We start from the raw sequence: 17,772 nt of genomic DNA on the forward strand, positions 1-17,772 counted from the left end.
TCAAATATCATCAACCAACAACCAATTTCTGGGGCCATACTTCTCTAATCCTACATATGGAATCTCAAATCTCCACAAGGCATTTTATTTGTTCCCCTTGATCTCTTTCTTACAAGCTATAAACCAAGTGTTTCGGATCCTTACATGTTGATGACTAGGTTTTCATTCAGAAACTCCGTATTCATCACAGTCTGGTGATCTTCCTTGCTCCATAAGAATCCACCTAAAGTTTAAGTACATGTATCAGTTATCTGGTGGAGTAGCTTATCATATTATTGCAGTGGTCCTAAATTATGATGAGATATGTTTGGGATGCTTCTAGTTAATGCGTTCTTTTATTCTTTGTACTGGTAATCAATCATTAAGTGAGATGCCCATGAATATCAAAAGGGTCAGATTACCACAAGTGGTGTTCCTATTTGCTTTCAGTTAGGTTTTAGTTCTAAGATTTTGCATGCTTGTGAGATGGTAGACATGTAGACATGTGGTGCCACACACACACACACACACACACAAAATGAAAAGAAAAGAAGAAGAAGAGGAAAAAGAATGAGAAACTACAAATGATCCTAAGGCAACCTACAAATACAACAGTTTTCCAGTGGGTTCTTGTTCCTCAATGGCAACTCTTCTAACTATATGCAGACCCTATTCTTAAAACAATTATATCAATAACCTTATCAAAAAAACTAAAATCACCCCAACATTTCTTCCTTAAGTTCTAGTATTCATAAAAAAGAATTAGTCATCATATGTTACAAAAATGATCACTCTGAGGTAATTCATATATTTTGGCACTTCCTTAGTAGGATTTAACAGTGCTTTTTTATTACTTTTTTCCTGTGGTTTTGCTCTTGTATTATTTTAATACATCAAATAGTCGGTGGGATGGACATTGTGACTGCTGAGCTCTTTTCACATTTTTCTACCAAAATTTTGCATTATTAAGCTTTTCTTCCCCATAAAACAGTGCGACTACGCATCTTGTTATGATGAACAAATTGCATTTTACTTATATCATGACCAATTGTAAGTCTTATTTTCCTCCAATTTTGGCATCTTAGATCTATGAGTCATAAATCTTTGTACAACTCTTTGCTAGATGCTGCTTGATGCATAACTACCAAGAGAGTCATATTAAGTCTGTAAACACTCCAAGGAAATCCCTCACCAGATGTCAAATAGTATCACTCAACAATAACTCCACCTGAAGAACCAATCACTACCGAAGTCCTATGATAGTTTGATGGCAGATCACTGTAATTACGTCATGACTGTGTAAGTTGCAGGAAGAAACTAGTCAATAATATGAAGTTTTTCTGATTTCTTATGAACAATCCCAGATGTATGTGTTTGACTTGGGAATCAACAGGGAAGATGAACAACTGGATTACTTTGGCCGGGCTACACATATCCTAGATTATCCAAGAGTGTAGCACAAAAAGTAAAATATGGTTCCAGTTACTTAAGCCAAAAAACAAACACTACAGATGTAAACTAACATTTTCAAATGTTAACACAACCACCTTTTCCCAGCACATCAACCAAAGAGCAATTCGAACAAGATAAATGACTAAAGAATGTGATCCGAGTCACTGAGTCACATCTGGAAATTGTTGCTAAGAGCTATACTGAAGCATAAATAATGAAAGCATACAAGAACAAAATAAATGATGATAACTAATGGATAAGAACCACAATATAATGCACATCTCTACTGCTTTCCAAGAGATGCATATAACAAATAAACTAAAAGCACCATGTACGTTCTTCCACATGGATACAGAGCACTGACCTAAATTTATACGCATTTAAAGAACTAGTGAGTTCACATAATATCTGACCTTACTGTTCCCAATTTCTCTTTCACAGAACACCTTGGACAGCAAAATCCTTTAGTTAGTTCCAACGGAGCCAAAAGGATACGTGGTACATAATAAATAAAGTAACCATCTACTCCAATAGAACTAAGGTACACAAGTTACTGCAGCTCATATATGATATATAACCATGTGAGAACTTATAAATTACAGCATAAAAGCCTGTCCATCCCTCTGATACCACTCAAATGACACTACAGAGCAGGGGCAACCGTCCATGTGGGAGCAGTGGCTGAAGCACCAAAATGTCATATTGCTGATATGTACCCCTGCAGAACTGTATTGCTACTAATGAATACTTGTTGATAGACCATAAGGATGAGGTGTTACTTCCTGGAAGCTGTAATGTGACCATGAATATGTTCATCCTGTTACATGATAGAGTAAGAAGAGAAAAACAAAAGATTTCAATAGCACAAAAAAATGTGGCAAGGTCAACATTTACAATCAGAAACTTACAATCATATGCGATTCAAGTGATATAGCACTTTCAGTTGACATTGTCACAGTCTCTGACCATCTGTGGAAAAGTAAATGTGCAATTGAGCGATCTATTGGATTTGTCTCAGTTTCCGTAGTTATATATTCTGCAGACCTGATGAAGACCAACATGAAGAATAAATTTGATGGTAGACAGAAAGGAATAAACTGTTAACAAGCCAGAGAAAAAAAAAAATGCTCAATGCATTTTCAGATCTTTCGATAATGGACAATATTCTTTTCATTCAGACTCTTGTTACAATCATAAGGTATTAAATCAAAGTCAATAATGAACCAGCACACAGTGCTTAACATGTTCTTTTCCTATTTATATCATTTAGTATACTCCAGGGATAGAATCCTTCAAACAATAAATCCCTCCTTTCGCATGCTTCAGTGTAAAATTTATGATAATAAATAGCACTTGCTGAAAAAGAGACAATAGTACATGTGCATATACAGATGCTAACAAACTGAGAGCCAGAGCACATGCCATTCTGATTACTAGCAATTCAATTCATTTTCACCAAGACGTTTTATTAGCATTCCTGATGTCTCTATTGGAAAAAGCTTTCTAAAAGCAAGAGATCCCCCCACCCAAGACACACACACTTGCACACGTGCACACACAGTAAATAAATAACTTACATAAATCAATTTAAACACATACACATGGAAAAGTAAAAAGAAGGCATAATTTCATCGCCGTTCATTCACATATATTTCCTACCATGACAGAGCATCATCATAATTTTGAACAACCTTTTTTTACCTTTTCAGATGTTTCGGCGATTGTGTCATTGTAAACAGGTCTGCATAAAACAAGACTATAGATTTTTCTGTTCTGATACAAGCATTGTTCTCACAGGTGGTCATAAATATGAGCAAGAAGTAAAGGATTGGGACCAAAAGACGAGCAAAGAGAACCATAAGAATGAGTTGTGCGCAACATTCATTAGGAAATAATGGCTGAATGTGGGAAGGTGAAAGCGAATGAGGTTCCATATATGAATGGGAAGCATAAGGGTATCTAATGAGTGGAAGAGTTAAAAGTTTTGTAGAATTTAAAGGTGGACCAAGCCTCTTTCTCTCTCTGTCTCTCGCTCTCCTTGCAGCAGCTGCCCTCTAACATGGCTACTGCTATGGCTCTCTACGTCTATCCCTGTCCCAACTGGTCACAGCTGGCACCTTCCTCCCTCCCCCCACCTGCAACAGCTAAGGACCACTTATCCAATCTCCTTCATTCTCTATCTTATGAATATTCTTTCTTTTTTACTGCCCGTCAATATTTCTTGGCCTAGTCCTGTGGTGATAATAGTGATGTCTAGACTTAATTTATTTATATGTGGCATCTAATAAAAGTATTTTTTTCTCGATAATTGAGGGTTAGCTAACTGTTTTCTGCCCGCTACATTAGATGCCTGTTAACAAAAAAATTCAGGATGAAAGCAGCTTGTTAATTAATTGATAATTCTTTGGATGAAAAAAAGAGGCAGCATGCAACATCTTTTTTTTTTTAGATATTTTAAAAGACATTAAAGAAAGTGGCTGAAAAATTGTAAGAAGAGATTGAGAATTTGATGAATAGTAGCTTATCAACTCCTTTTTTCCTTTTGATATTTTTATACCAACTAATTTAATTCAGTAGTGTAATTTATTTTTAATTTTTTGATAAACTATAGTTGGGATCAAGGTTCACTAATCATGATTCTTGGGCAAATTACTTAAGATGAATTACCAGAAAATCTAAGGTATAACAAATAGATGAATTAATTACAATATAATTTTGGTGAATGGTGAGATTAAGAAAAAATAGAAAACATATTCTTAAATGTTCTTTGAATAATCGCTAAAGGAACATTTTCGAAAGGATCGGATGAGAGAGAATGCATAGGTAATGCATTCCAAGGATTTAAATACTGCCTGTTTGGTAAGGTATTGCCATAATTCCGATGTAAACATAGTACCTGCATGAGTGTGGGACACCAATTCTCTCTTGAAATAGTCTGTACCAGTTGTGTACAGATGGTCCATGTTAACTGTGCCAGTTGCGTACTAGTTGATTTTTATTCTTGGTGATACTATCTTGGTCTGTCTCAACTGTACTGGTATCATACCAGTTTCATACCATTCTACGACAATACCCATGTCTCGGTACCAGTATATACCATTCTATGACAAAACCCATGTCTCAGTACCAGTATTTAAACCCTCACTACATTCAATTCAAATGTTCAGAGAAAAAATTGAAAAGTCAATTGGCAGATGTCAAGGGCAAACAAGAAAATATAGAAGTTTTGAAAAACTAAAAAAATAAAAATAATGATCAAATAAATATTTTTGCTCCTATCTTGAAGATAATAAGCATATAATTAAGGAGCTATAAGAGTATGACGGGTGAATGAATATTACTAGAAGTGCCAACATACCCAAAGAAACAATCTGGCTGGTTTCTTGCTCTAACAAGTAATAACAGATGGAGAAACACAAATAGAAGAAAAGAAATTAGTGTTAATCTTAAATTACTTAAAGAAAATTTATACGGAGTGCCATGAAGGTTATTTGGTTAGCTTTCAGAATAGTGAACTAGAGGGATGTGATGATAATTCTAGATTAGCTTATAGAACCAATTACCAGAACAATAAATAGATATACCAAGCGAGCATTCCATTGGGGCAGGCCTATGCAGCTTGGGACAATGCTCCCAGGCACTGGAGATTGTTGGTGCGTATCTTCTATGGGTTTCCCTCATGAAAACACAAGTATGCCTGACTTTTGTACTGATTGAACTGGAAGAGGCTTCTTATTTATTTAAAAAATTGTATTATTTTGGTCAACAAGACATTAAAGCAAACTTATTATTGTAGCTTTTGGATTGTTTTTGGTGACATTGGTCAAGATAATGCCAAGCAATAGCAATAGCTTGGAAAGAAAACTGAAAATACTATAAAAAAAGTTTCAGCAAAATGGGCACATTAAGATTTAAGCATGACAACCCAGCATTTCATAACTTCTAAACTCAAAGGACAAAATCCCATTGCATGTGAGAATTATATATTCAAAAATTCTAGCTGGATTGGGAAGACCTGTTTGGTTCCTCTGCATCCAAAATTCCTCCTCTAATCTCTCTGCTGGAATTGTTTGCACCAGCAAAATTATGCCTTTTTTTGGCATTCCTTGCCAAACGGTACAAGCTATCTCGTATGCATAGTTTTGTTCCAACATCCAACTGAAATTTAAAAAGAAAGAAGAAAAAAGTGAGTACCGATCAGTCACTGCAAAAGCAGTACTTGCAGCATCCTACTAAATTCTTGATTGACCCTACCCATGAAAGAATAGATAAAAGGGTAGCAATCTGGTACAAAAACATAAAAACTGCATACATTCATCAGAACTATACCTCTATATTTAAAGTAGCAAATATCTAATTCAATATAAGGAAGTGATTTCTGAGTATGCAATGGACAGCATTTTATTGGAAATGTCCATCAAGCGGTATGTATTAGGCTTATTTATGGTGCATAATGCTGGCAGAAGATAAGACAGTAGGCAATAGAAATGCTGAAATTGTGCACTGGTTTCAAGCATCCACACAAGCAAAGAATTGCATTAAAGAATATTATCCAGTAATAACAGTGAACAGATGAAATTCATGCATTTAGAATCCAAGCTTCTATTTACCATAGGAACACATATCTACACAAGGAAAGTGCACAAACACTTCTATACACATACATCCATATGCACGTGCATTATTTGCCATACAATGTATACAATTGATGGAAAATAGATAAGATGAGTTGAGCAATACCTGAATCATGACATTGTGAAGCTGTTGAAAGCTAGTTGCTTTCAGTGAGATATCATCACAAAAAGCAGATATCATGTAAGGGCTTTCTTGTACTGTTGAAGAATCTACATCAGTTGCTGAAAATTTAAGGCGTTTGTCCTTTCGTACACTGTCACCTATAGTTTCTTGCTGAAATCTATGGTGTTGTTCCTGACATGAAGTTATACTTGTCGATGGAGCCAGGTGAGGTTGATGCTTAATGGTCAATGAAGAACATAAGTTCTGTCCAAAGCATGGTTTTTCATTGATTTCCTCAGACGTCATAGCTGGAGGCTCGGACAAAGGACCAGGCAAGTTCTCCATGCACTGTGGAAAATAATTTCCAACATGTGCTGAGATTTTATAAGAAGGGGAAGGATTATACTCACTTCCAGATAAAATACTCGACGTTGTCTGTGTAAACAGATCCTGATGCAAAGTAAGGCTGCCCTCCAGCTGTGCATGAGGACTGAAGGTGTGCACATAGCTTGAAGAATCAGAACCCCAGAAATGATTTTGCTTTGGAAAATTTTGATATGAATAAGGTTCCTGAGCTGAGAAAACTGGAGAGAGATTACCCTGATCTGAAAATTTTTGCATTTGGCCAGGGACAGAGAAAGAATTGTTACTTGTAGATTCTGAGCACTGATCGTTTTTATTTCCTTCAAATAAGTATTGTCTTCCCAGATGCTTTGAGTGCATATTGATCTGTAGAAGCTCAAATGAAGAAACTGAAGGATATAAAATGGTGTGTACTAGGCAATCCATTGAGAAAAACCTCTAAGATTGTCCTTTCAATCATAAATCATTGAAAGAAAATTGCAATAATAGGTCTGCGCTGACATTTAACGGTTACAGTTGGTGACTATTTATATGTAGATAGAATGCTTGAAAGTCCAACCAAGATGATGCAATAGACACTGACTGCATAACATAGAAACTTTAAAAGATTTTTTTTTTTTAAATGTGTATAATTCAAATGCCAGCTGTGTAATCAATAAATGTTACTTCCTTTAAGAATCCAAAACATGACTTCTCGTGATCTGCTTAAGTCCACCATATCCCATGCTTCAAGAAAGTAAAACATCCAAAGGTATAAAACAATACTGATATAATAAAATATATTTTTATCAGGCACGCCATTGCAAGTTCATCCTTCAATACACAGCACTATTGTTTAAGTGGATTATATATCTCGTTGTAGGTATTTCACCCAATAATGAAATGGCTCCACAACATAGTCAACATAAAGTAAATGGTGAACTTCATTCTCCTAACAAAACTTCCCCTTTTCTTTTGACCACTTTGTTCCACAGAAATTGGCAATCTTATATAAGCTAACTCTAACATATACAGTGTATTGGTGTATCTCCCTATCCTCTATCATTGTATTTCCATGGAAATTTGAAAACATATATTCAAGAAATTTTCTATACATGAGATTTCATGCTCCTATACAGCCCCCGAAACTGCAATCTCAATAATCAAAAGCACACAATCTTCACTTTAAAGAAACCCTGAAGTTTTAAATTCGGAGTACTACCATGCATGAAAATATTTTAAAAAAAGGTGTAGATAAACTAGTGAGGCTCCTATCACTTTTGTGAGCTAGTAGGTACTAATGAGAGGCAAGCGGTCAGCTTGTAATGCAGGAGCCCTCACATTATCATTCGTGCACTCACCACCTTTTTTCTCCAATTTAAGTCCATGCAAAGTCAAATGGATTGCTTAATCAAGACCACTACTTTAATATCCCAAGTAGGAATTCATGGTTTGCACCACCCATATTTTGAAGGCTTCATCATATAACATATGTCACCATGCTCTCTTATAAGCCAGTATGTCCATCATACATGATTCGTTGATGCAGTGTTCTTGGTCGGTGAAGAACATCCAATGTAAGGAGAAATGCAAGGATAAAATAGCATACAAGGATGTAGACAGTTTGGCAAGATTTCATATTCTACAAGGAAAGTGAAACTAGAGTCTGCTATCTGAAGATGCTTAAGAATTATGAACCGATCTTTGCATTCTTCTCAAAGACATTGTTAGCAGAAAAAATGGGTTTGTATCTGGTGAGTTTTATTTGTACACCATGAGTGTCTGCATCATGCCAAATTATCTTTATCTTTCTATCCTAGTTATACTTCTATTCTTTCTATTCGTGCAATATTTAACTAGTTTCTTCCTTCAGTTTGCATGTAACAAGACACTGCTAGGGAATTTAGTGGGGAGTTTCCAGCCTTGTTATTGATGAATGGTGTTCGCTTCATAATGCAAGCAGTCTATCTATGGCCAGCATATGTTTCTAATTACTCAGCAGCCATACAAGGACATGGAGGGATAACTTCATAAGAGGTAGCTGTATCATCCTTGATTCCTTTTTATTCAAGCATTTGTTTTTATTAAAACCCTAGCTGATGAAAAAGACAAAAAATATATGAATCAACTTATGTAATGCATGGTGAAACATTATGTTGTTTGGATTAAAGTAGATTAAAATTTACCAGCAAATCTATTGTCTGAATTTCCTAGATGTTCTCCATGGTCTAGTGACATGTTTATTTATTGATTAACAAACTATGAATCTATGCTTCATTAGCTTAGGTTTCTACGCTATTTGGATCTTTCTACAAATGCAAGCTGCAGGTGCAAAGTATAGGGGATGGGTACTCTAGAAAACAAATTAAAAGTTGGTTAAAAGCATGAGGAAACCCCAAAAAAGCAAGGATTGGAAAGATAAATGACCTCTCTAGGTTGAGAAAAAAAGGGTCCTCAGTTATTTTTCAGTATGGTGCACAGGGAAGGTCCTTTTAGTACAGTGATGTTCAAGTATCTTACTTTCCAGGATGCTTGATAATTTAGGTTCGCTACGAACAATATTCAATGGACTGGATCAGCAGTAACTTACTAAAATTTTCAAATCCTAGAAACCTTATCTTAGATCAAATTTCATTAGACTGCAGCTTCTCCTAAATGTGCCTTTCACTGCATCACCTCATCTCCATTAGTTTCTTTGCTTTCATTGCTAAACTATTTTGTGAGTATAAAAAAAGACCAAATTAGCTGTATTATTTCAGTATATCCTTCCAGTTGAGTAACCTCATTACAAAAAAGATGCTCCAAGTTATCAATAACAAAGTTAATATGTGCCCCTTGCATGATGAATGAAAGCCTTTGATATTTCAATAGCTTTTTAAATATTATAATAAAGATAAGAAACCTTGAAGTTGCATCACAAACATTGTGGAGTCACACCAAAGCAATGACAGAGCCACATCATTTAGAAAAACACATACAGCTGCAAGCAACCAATCTCAACTATTTGAGAAGAGAAAACTAAATGGCTAGTTATAGAGTTACATGACTGCTTAGAACTTGAACTACAATTAGAAAAGGAAAGGAAAACAATTATAAAGTTCCTTCCAGTGAAATTAATAGAAATCCTATTTTCAGCAAAAACTTTTCCAAATGAAGAAAACTACAGGGCAAAGGTCTAGAAATTAGTTAAGCCTCAAGTTTAGTTTACAGAAGCTACACAATGGCAAACTTGTGAATAGCTGCACCTGCAACATCTTTGGGCAGAAAGTACTTCACATAAAAGGGCATAACTCTTCATTTAAACTCCCCAACAATTTGATTCAGTGTCTTACAAAGCTGATTTGGTATGATTGAAATAGTTTAATTTTCTAATTTCATATGGAAAATACTGGTGAAGGCTTTTTTAAATGCTACTGCCCTTGACCAATTAAGCCCATCGCTTGACTCAAAAAAAACTAGAACAGTGACCCACTTTAAAAGGAGCTAGATGGCCTTCTTCAGACACATTGATGATGCTGGTTGAGCTAGTAGGTGGGAACTCCTCTACCTTCACCAAGAATCTCTTCCAAATCTCACTTCCAGCCCCTCTCCATGTACTCTGTTCCCAGTGTACTGAAAAATATCGCATCAGTAAGAAACTATGGAAGAGCATTATCATCGGAAGCATCTTCACAAATATATTTCCCTTTCTAGTCTGATATGTACAGAATGCCATGTCACCATCTTGTTTTCTTCACATTGAGATGTCACAGATTAGGCCGTATTTCTGGTTCTCATTTACAAAGTTCAATTTGGTTTAGGGTTTCGGAATTTTGAGGTGTGGGTCATTTTAAGTAGAATATACATGTTGCAGCATCTCAAAGCACTAGGCTCCCCTTTTTCCACCTCTAGCGAAACTCACCTTCTAGCTGGTTTCTTTGCAAACCTAAAGCACTAGACTTCATTCCAATCTGGGGGACTTGGACAGGGCTTCGGTTGGAAAACCATCAGCATATGCTCCTATCTTGCACCATCTTGGTTCAGGTCTACTATCTTTTCATGCATTTCACTGTTAATTTTTAGTCTTAACCTTCTACAAGCCCTGCTCCAAATTGATGATCAATGTAGATTTACCTAAATAATGTGTAGAAATTCACTTAGTATTAGTTTCATTTGCTATCCAAATAACTTGTCTTATCAGACAATTTAATATGGATCTAACTTCCACCAGATGCATAGTTCTGAAACTGTGTTGAGATCATAATTTAATGAGCTAGCTAGCAAATTCTGAAACATTTTTCTAAGTGAATGGCAGTCAGCAATATTTGTGGCAATTTAATAAGAACTTAAATTGATAATATGCTAATTACAATATCTAGGACCTCGCATTCATTCAAGCTATTCTCACTGTATAATCAATTGGAAAAGGAAAAAAAAAATTAAATTTGTGAATTTGTGCTGATTACTGTATTAAGATTCTCACATTCATTCAAGCTACTTTCGTTGAATTAATCTAAGTGTTGATTTAATCTCAGTACCTCCACCCTCATCATACGTCTGCATATGTAGAAGCAAGTACTCTAAGAATTTAACTTTATGTAAATATTATACTTTCTCTCTTATCAACGACACATAAAAATGATTGCACAAAATGAAAATATTTTCACTAACCTTTTCTTGTACTGGATAGTCACCCCTATTTTCACTATCACTAACCAATGCAAAAGATTGGTGACCATGACTCAAGATCTTATCACTGTCAGCAGCCAATAGATCTTTTTCAGGCAAAATGTTGGTTATTGAACTACGATATGCTGATGTACCCCTTAAAGATGCTGGGTATAAAACTGAAGATTGTGGGCATGACTTGGAAGTATCTCCTATCCCGTGGGTGCTATGTGAAGAAGATGAAAACCATGATAGCTCTTCTGCAATGCTGCTTCCTTGCCCAAATGTGGAATCACAAGTCCTCCAAAAAAGAAAAAAGAAAACTAATGAAAACAATCATCATGAAAACAATCATCATGGAAGAAAATATTACAAATTACTGTAGAAATATGAAGTCAGATCTAGAATAAGAGCTACATAAACTACCTAAGCAGTCTGTCAATATCCTCGAAATTGCCAATATCAGGCAAATCATGATACAGAAAATCGTTTTCTCTGTTCGTTTCTTCATTTTCCACAAAAACAGGTCCAGCATCTGCAGTGGAATCATCAAGAAGTGAGATATTGAAGCCTTTACTCACCTTGGAAGCAACCCTAGATTCACCAATAGGATTCTGATGCAAAATATATTCTTTTCTGTATACATACAGCATTATTGAAGCAATTTTCAAGGAATGTACCATCTTGGGAAGTTAGAGAAGTGAAACCATTGAAGGAATTAGGATCATAAAATGCTGGAACTACTTTTCTAGATGCATGAATCCATGAACCCTCTGGTAGCGTGGAGCTTCCAACCTCTGGAGAAAGGCAAGAGGCTACTTCTTCTTTTCCTAGAAGAACATTTTTATTCTTAGATCCTCTGCTGCTTGTGCTCTTTCCACCATCATTTCCTGCTTCATATTGTGGCTTCTTAAGAAAGCCACCTAATGCTGCAGCTTCATTAACACTGTTACCACCTTGATGAGGCTCTGTATGATGACTACTCTCATCAAATCCATCCCAAACAATATTTTCAATCTGGACAAGCAAATTAACAACTAAGTTACACAATCTTGCTTCGAAGCAATGAACTTATAATTATCTAATTATAACAAAGATTTAAATATGACGGCATCTGATATTAATTACCCAATGCTTACATAGCACACGGAAAGGAAAGAGTGACATTTATGTTCAATTTAAAATAAACAGTAGGCATGAAAATCAATGAGCATTGTGCCATTATCAAAAAGGAGATAGTCTGCTACAACATAATCCTTCTTCTGTTTATATTTTTTCTGTTGAGTGGAAGCACGTACAGCATTCTTTTACCCCATTGAATATTTTTGAAGATATAAAAGAATTTTTTAGTAATTAATTCATACACCAAGATGTCATCATGCCCTTTATCTTCATGGTAAAGACAGAAATATATTTGTTGAAATACCATTTCAATATGTAATCAATAGCATCCTTGCTCAAAAATAAGTGATTGAAAGCATCAACTAGCTAAAGTACTTTGAAAGTGGAGTTATATTATTGTGAACACCATTACTAGGTTTCTAACTGAATATTGTATTTTGTGAATATGTTTTATTTTAAAAATACTTTTAATACAAAATCTAGTCTGATCAATCGACCTGGTGTTTACATCAGTAGCCGGTGACCTTGACCCTTGGCTACATGGATCTCTGGTTTGAATTTCATAACTATGCCTTAGACACTTATGAGTTAGCTTAGTCACATGCTATCTAGATAGCAGATCCCAATCCCATCCTTTATGATTATGTCACTTGTGTCAACTCTCATTACCAAGATATGCTCAAAATCCAATTTACATCTGAAATAATATCCAACTTATACCTACATTCAGATAGAGAAATATAGATGTAACTGATATCTGACTTGTAACCATATCCATTTAGAACAAAAATCGATCCAATTCATATCCATGTATATTTAGAACAAACATAGATACTAATTTTGGTATATGTTTAATATCCATATCTATATTCATATCTGCTAAAAAATATGGATACAGATATGGGTATACCAGCATCTGATTCGTACATAATCCATTTTTAGCCCTAGATACAATTGATGATTTGAAATGTCCAAAGTATCTTTAGGTATCCAATATGTCCAAGAGTCTAATATATCAAAAAACCCAAAAATTGGACTGTCAAAGCATCAGGATACCTTAACACCATTGCAAAATGACCTAGCAACCGTAAGTTACACCAACAAATGCCCCTACTTTTGCTCCCTAGCTTTCTGGTTGTCCTACACCACAATACTACCATTTAGTGCATCAAACAGTTAACTAAAAACCCAAATTGTAGTCATTGGTGCAAGAACAACGTGGTAGCACCAATTCCCTCCTTTCTTGTATGCAATTACCACCACCCCTAAGACACTTTGCTTAGTTATACCTATATTCCATGATTGAGAATTTGAGATCACAAAAGGTAGATGCCATACTTATTTCCAACAACAACTATGGATAGCTCATCTGTTCTAGTTTTCTCCTCTTAAATTGAACCCACCTTTTTGCACAAGTCATGCAAGACCTTAAGTGAAGTGATGTGAATCACAAGGAGAATGAGAAAGTAGAGATGCAGTTTTTTTTTTCAAAGAAGAAGGGAGAAAGATTGACAAAGCTATGAAGTGATATTTCAATAAAGGAGCCATAAGCACAGTTGGAATGTTAAGTGACTCTACCTTGCCTCTAAATCTGGCAGGACAAGTTCCATGTTCTTACCCTATTTTCACCATCATGCTGATGCACAATAATCCTGTGGATGTAAATGGATATTTTGATGGCATTACCAGATGTGATGAAGCTTAACCACTACTAAATGGACAGAATTTCTATTCTGAGACCTTTTTTGAAAATAACATGCAGGGATGCCCTTGGAATATGCATCATCTAAATACATACATTTCCTTTTATGGCAATTAGATGAGGAGTTTCATCCCTCCTCCAGCCACGTTTCTCTGGATAAGGGAGGAGAAGTATATTTTAACCAAACAGATATCTTTATGCTCTACAAGAGATTTCTTGACTGTGGATATTATTCTTCAAATAAGTTGAAAACAAGTATGACTTCACTCACCAAGCCCATTCAAAGTTTATTATGTTACTGGTTGCATTGATTAAATCACAGCACCAGCAACAATGTTCATACTGTCAATGCCTTCGAGAACTTCATCATCAGTTCCACATGAAACGTTTTGAACTGCTGTAATAGCATTAAGATTGCTCACATATTTGCCCCTAATAATGCGAATGAATACTAGAGATTATGAATGACTGAATCAGGTGACACATCATCATACAAAACAGCACTTGAGATTGACTTTGATGAAAAGTAAACTTCAGTCTGGACCAAGCTTAATGTTGCTGTCATGCTGGTATTATTACTCTGCCAGACTGGATTATTATACAGTATTGTCAAAATCTTCAATCAGTTGATAAGCAAATCAAAAAATAGACATCATAAAATTATTCCTAAGTGCCAGGATTTGTTACATGATCAGCTTACTGAAGCCTCATGCTCATAAATAACTCAGCCAAGCTGCAAGCCTTCTGTGATTTGCACTGCTCCATGTATCCAAACAAGAAAATTCACCATGAAGTGGTGCTTGTGACCTACTCCAGTGGCTTGAACTGATGACTTCCACCACGTCAAGGTGATAATGTACCCCTGAATTAATGCCCCTTCCCAACCTCATCAAGAAATAGAGATAACTAGTTCTGTTTTTCAAAAGAATGACAACTGATCCTTACTCCTTTACAGAGGTAGGATTCTGTGCTCTGGCCTCCATAAGACATAAGATCACCCTCACTATTTCCTTCTTATTTTAGATGTTCTTCATCCTCAACCAATCCAACTTGCTTTCATGAAAATCATGATAACATTACAAAATGCGGCCAACATGGTATTCGTAAGCTCTCAAAACCTATAGAACTTGATCATCATAACAATAGTGAGAAAATATATGCTCTGCCACTAAGCAAATCTAGTGGTTTAATTGCACATGAGCATATAGATGATTTCACCAGACCAAAGTACAAGAAGCTACTTCATCATTTAAATGACAAGATGTATGTTCTTAACAACAAACACCAAATTAAGGGGGAGAATTAGAGAAGACCACGTCAAATGTCATACAATTTGTCTGATTGCTAAATTACCAAGTTGCAACTGTGATACAGGAAGCTGAATAGTGTACATATGTACAACCTCATGATTAGTGGGGGATCAAAATCACGAAGAAAACAACAACTAAATCACCACAATGTAATGAATTTTTTTCAAGGTTTACTGAATTATAATCTTTGGGATGCTATCCACAAGAGAAAATATAAATTAGATGCAGTGAGAACTTCTTTACTTCTAGAAACAACACCAAATTAAACTTCACATATGATTCACATATAAACATGAAAATAATAAAAGTCCAAGTTTAGACCCTTTTTCCTAGAATCCACGAAATTGTAAAGAAAATAATACCTCATGATCTGACATCCCTCCAGATACTCTAACCCGGACCAAAGCTATAAAAAGCCGTCGAATCCGATTTCATATTTACTGCAAAAACAGATGACAAAAAACACTGCTAAATAGAAGAAATTCAACTAAAAACAGAAATTTTTCTCAAAAAGACACATGAAAAAAATGGGGAAATCAAACAAAAATCTTCCACACAAAACCTTAAAAGAAGCACCTCAAACCCTCAGAGCTCCAGCCTCCCGCTCCTCCCCAGTTTCAGCTCAAGAACACCACACCCAACCGATCCGAGAGCGAGAAACCATAACCCAAGATCTCAAGGGCGAAGGAAATCGCTCTCCACCCGCTTTCTCCAGAGCCTTCCCCTCCCACTGCCGCCGTCTCCCAAAGTCAATTTTTTAAAAAAAATAAAACGTTTTTTCCCTTTTTTTTTTTTTTAAGTGAGGGACCCGCCCTGCCCTGGACTCGTGGTCGAGATGAAACCTGACGGGATCCGATCTGTCCCCGGTCTCTGATTGGCCAAAGCTCCCCCGGGGCTAATCCGTCGACACGTGGCGGTAGAGGTTTGGTGGCGAAGTAGGCTGGGCCACGGGCCATTCTGGCGAGGCGGCGGTGGAACGTAACGTTTTCGGCTCCGGGGTGCCGTTTTTGGGTGTTTGGGGTTAAGTGTCCGGCCGTACAATTTGGAAGTGCATGGTAGAGATATCGGACAGTTCGTTCGGCAAGCCTAACATTTAGGTGAGTATCCCGATCTGGATCTGACGTTGGACACGTATGGGCCAGGATCCCACGAGATATCTAACTCGGTCATGGCCGATGGCTATGGCCAAAAAAGGTTACCCCCACTATAGTTAGGGGTGGCAAGTTACCCTAATAGAGCAGATTTTTTACGGAGTGTAAAAGATTACATGTCATAATACTTAGCTATTATTTTTTTAATTAATTATTTTTTAATTTAAAAAATTTTTGACTTCATAAAAAATAATATTTTATTTATTTTATTTTTATTATTATTAAAATTTTGATTTATTATGTTCTTCGACACTTATTTTGTTTCATAACATCTAAAACATCAATATTTATTTTTATATTTTTTTTATTTAATTTATATAAAAAAATAATTTTTGCTATTTTTATCTAATTCTATACGTCTTGCCCTTCCTTAAGATGAGCATAGAGTTGGTATAGATAATAGTGTGTTTGTCCTGATCAACTGCCACTCTTAATTATAATATTCCAACGTTGCATTTTTTGACTAAAACATTCATCAACACCAACTTCAGCATATACATGAATTATGTTACACAACATTATTTGTACATCAAATGCATAGTATTATTTCTACTTGTAGCTGCTAAAAATCCTGCCTAGCTAAGACCATCAAAGGGGTGCCATTGAATCCACGGTTATGAAATACGTTCTATCTTGAAGTCATGAATCTTCACACAAAATAAAAAAAAAAATAACTCTTTGGATTGGCTCCAAGCAAACCCTCCGATGTATAAGTCAGATCAGATTTTGTAAGAACAATAATAAAGAGAATATAATAGAGAATTATAGTATAAAATGTTATCCTATTCTGATCGGCTCACTTAGACCTTCTTGAATTGACCTTAAGGTTGCATTTGGTAGCTATCAATCTATCCAGATTGCTGGCAATTTAAAGGAGCCCCATTGAATTACTGTATTTGATACGTTTTTTGGATGGCAATTTGGATTGTCTTGGCAATCCAGATTACTTTCTAGAAGATAATCCGGATTATCTAAGGGAAGGGTGGCTATCTAGATTACCAAATATTTGATAATCTGATAATAAAATATTGGACGAAACTGCCCTCATCAAAAAAATAAACTAAACCCCTCTTTCTCTCTTTCCATCATGGGAAGCCGCTCATGCTGTTGCCTCCAAGCCCTAGCCACTAAAATTTTCTCCTCTCACCTCGCCTCTTGTCGACTCACTGCCGTTCAACTCATCATCGATGATAGCTTTTCGGTCGAAGGGTCGGGGTGCGGTGGCCAGGATAGCACGGGTGGCTGAGGGGTCAGGGTGCGGTGTTGAAGGTGCGATGGGTGGGAGGCCACGGGGGGTGGGGGACCGATAGGATGGATGAGGGCGGCAATG

The 17,772-nt window shown here is 36.0% G+C and overlaps 1 protein-coding gene across 1 annotated transcript; it reads right to left on the reverse strand.

Moving 5' to 3' along the window:
• Positions 1-1,791: 1,791 nt before the first annotated feature.
• On the reverse strand, positions 1,792-16,034 carry LOC105058404 (protein LNK1). The gene is given in 10 exon segments (XM_019855198.3): positions 1,792-2,223; positions 2,225-2,248; positions 2,340-2,475; positions 5,447-5,589; positions 6,172-6,897; positions 11,161-11,458; positions 11,584-11,692; positions 11,838-12,174; positions 15,654-15,731; positions 15,854-16,034. Coding segments are annotated over 9 exon segments (1,947 nt in total). The 5' UTR covers positions 15,669-15,731; positions 15,854-16,034; the 3' UTR covers positions 1,792-2,064.
• Positions 16,035-17,772: the final 1,738 nt, after the last annotated feature.

This window comes from Elaeis guineensis, chromosome 15 (assembly GCF_000442705.2).
Source record: "Elaeis guineensis isolate ETL-2024a chromosome 15, EG11, whole genome shotgun sequence".
Lineage (NCBI taxonomy): Eukaryota > Viridiplantae > Streptophyta > Magnoliopsida > Arecales > Arecaceae > Elaeis > Elaeis guineensis.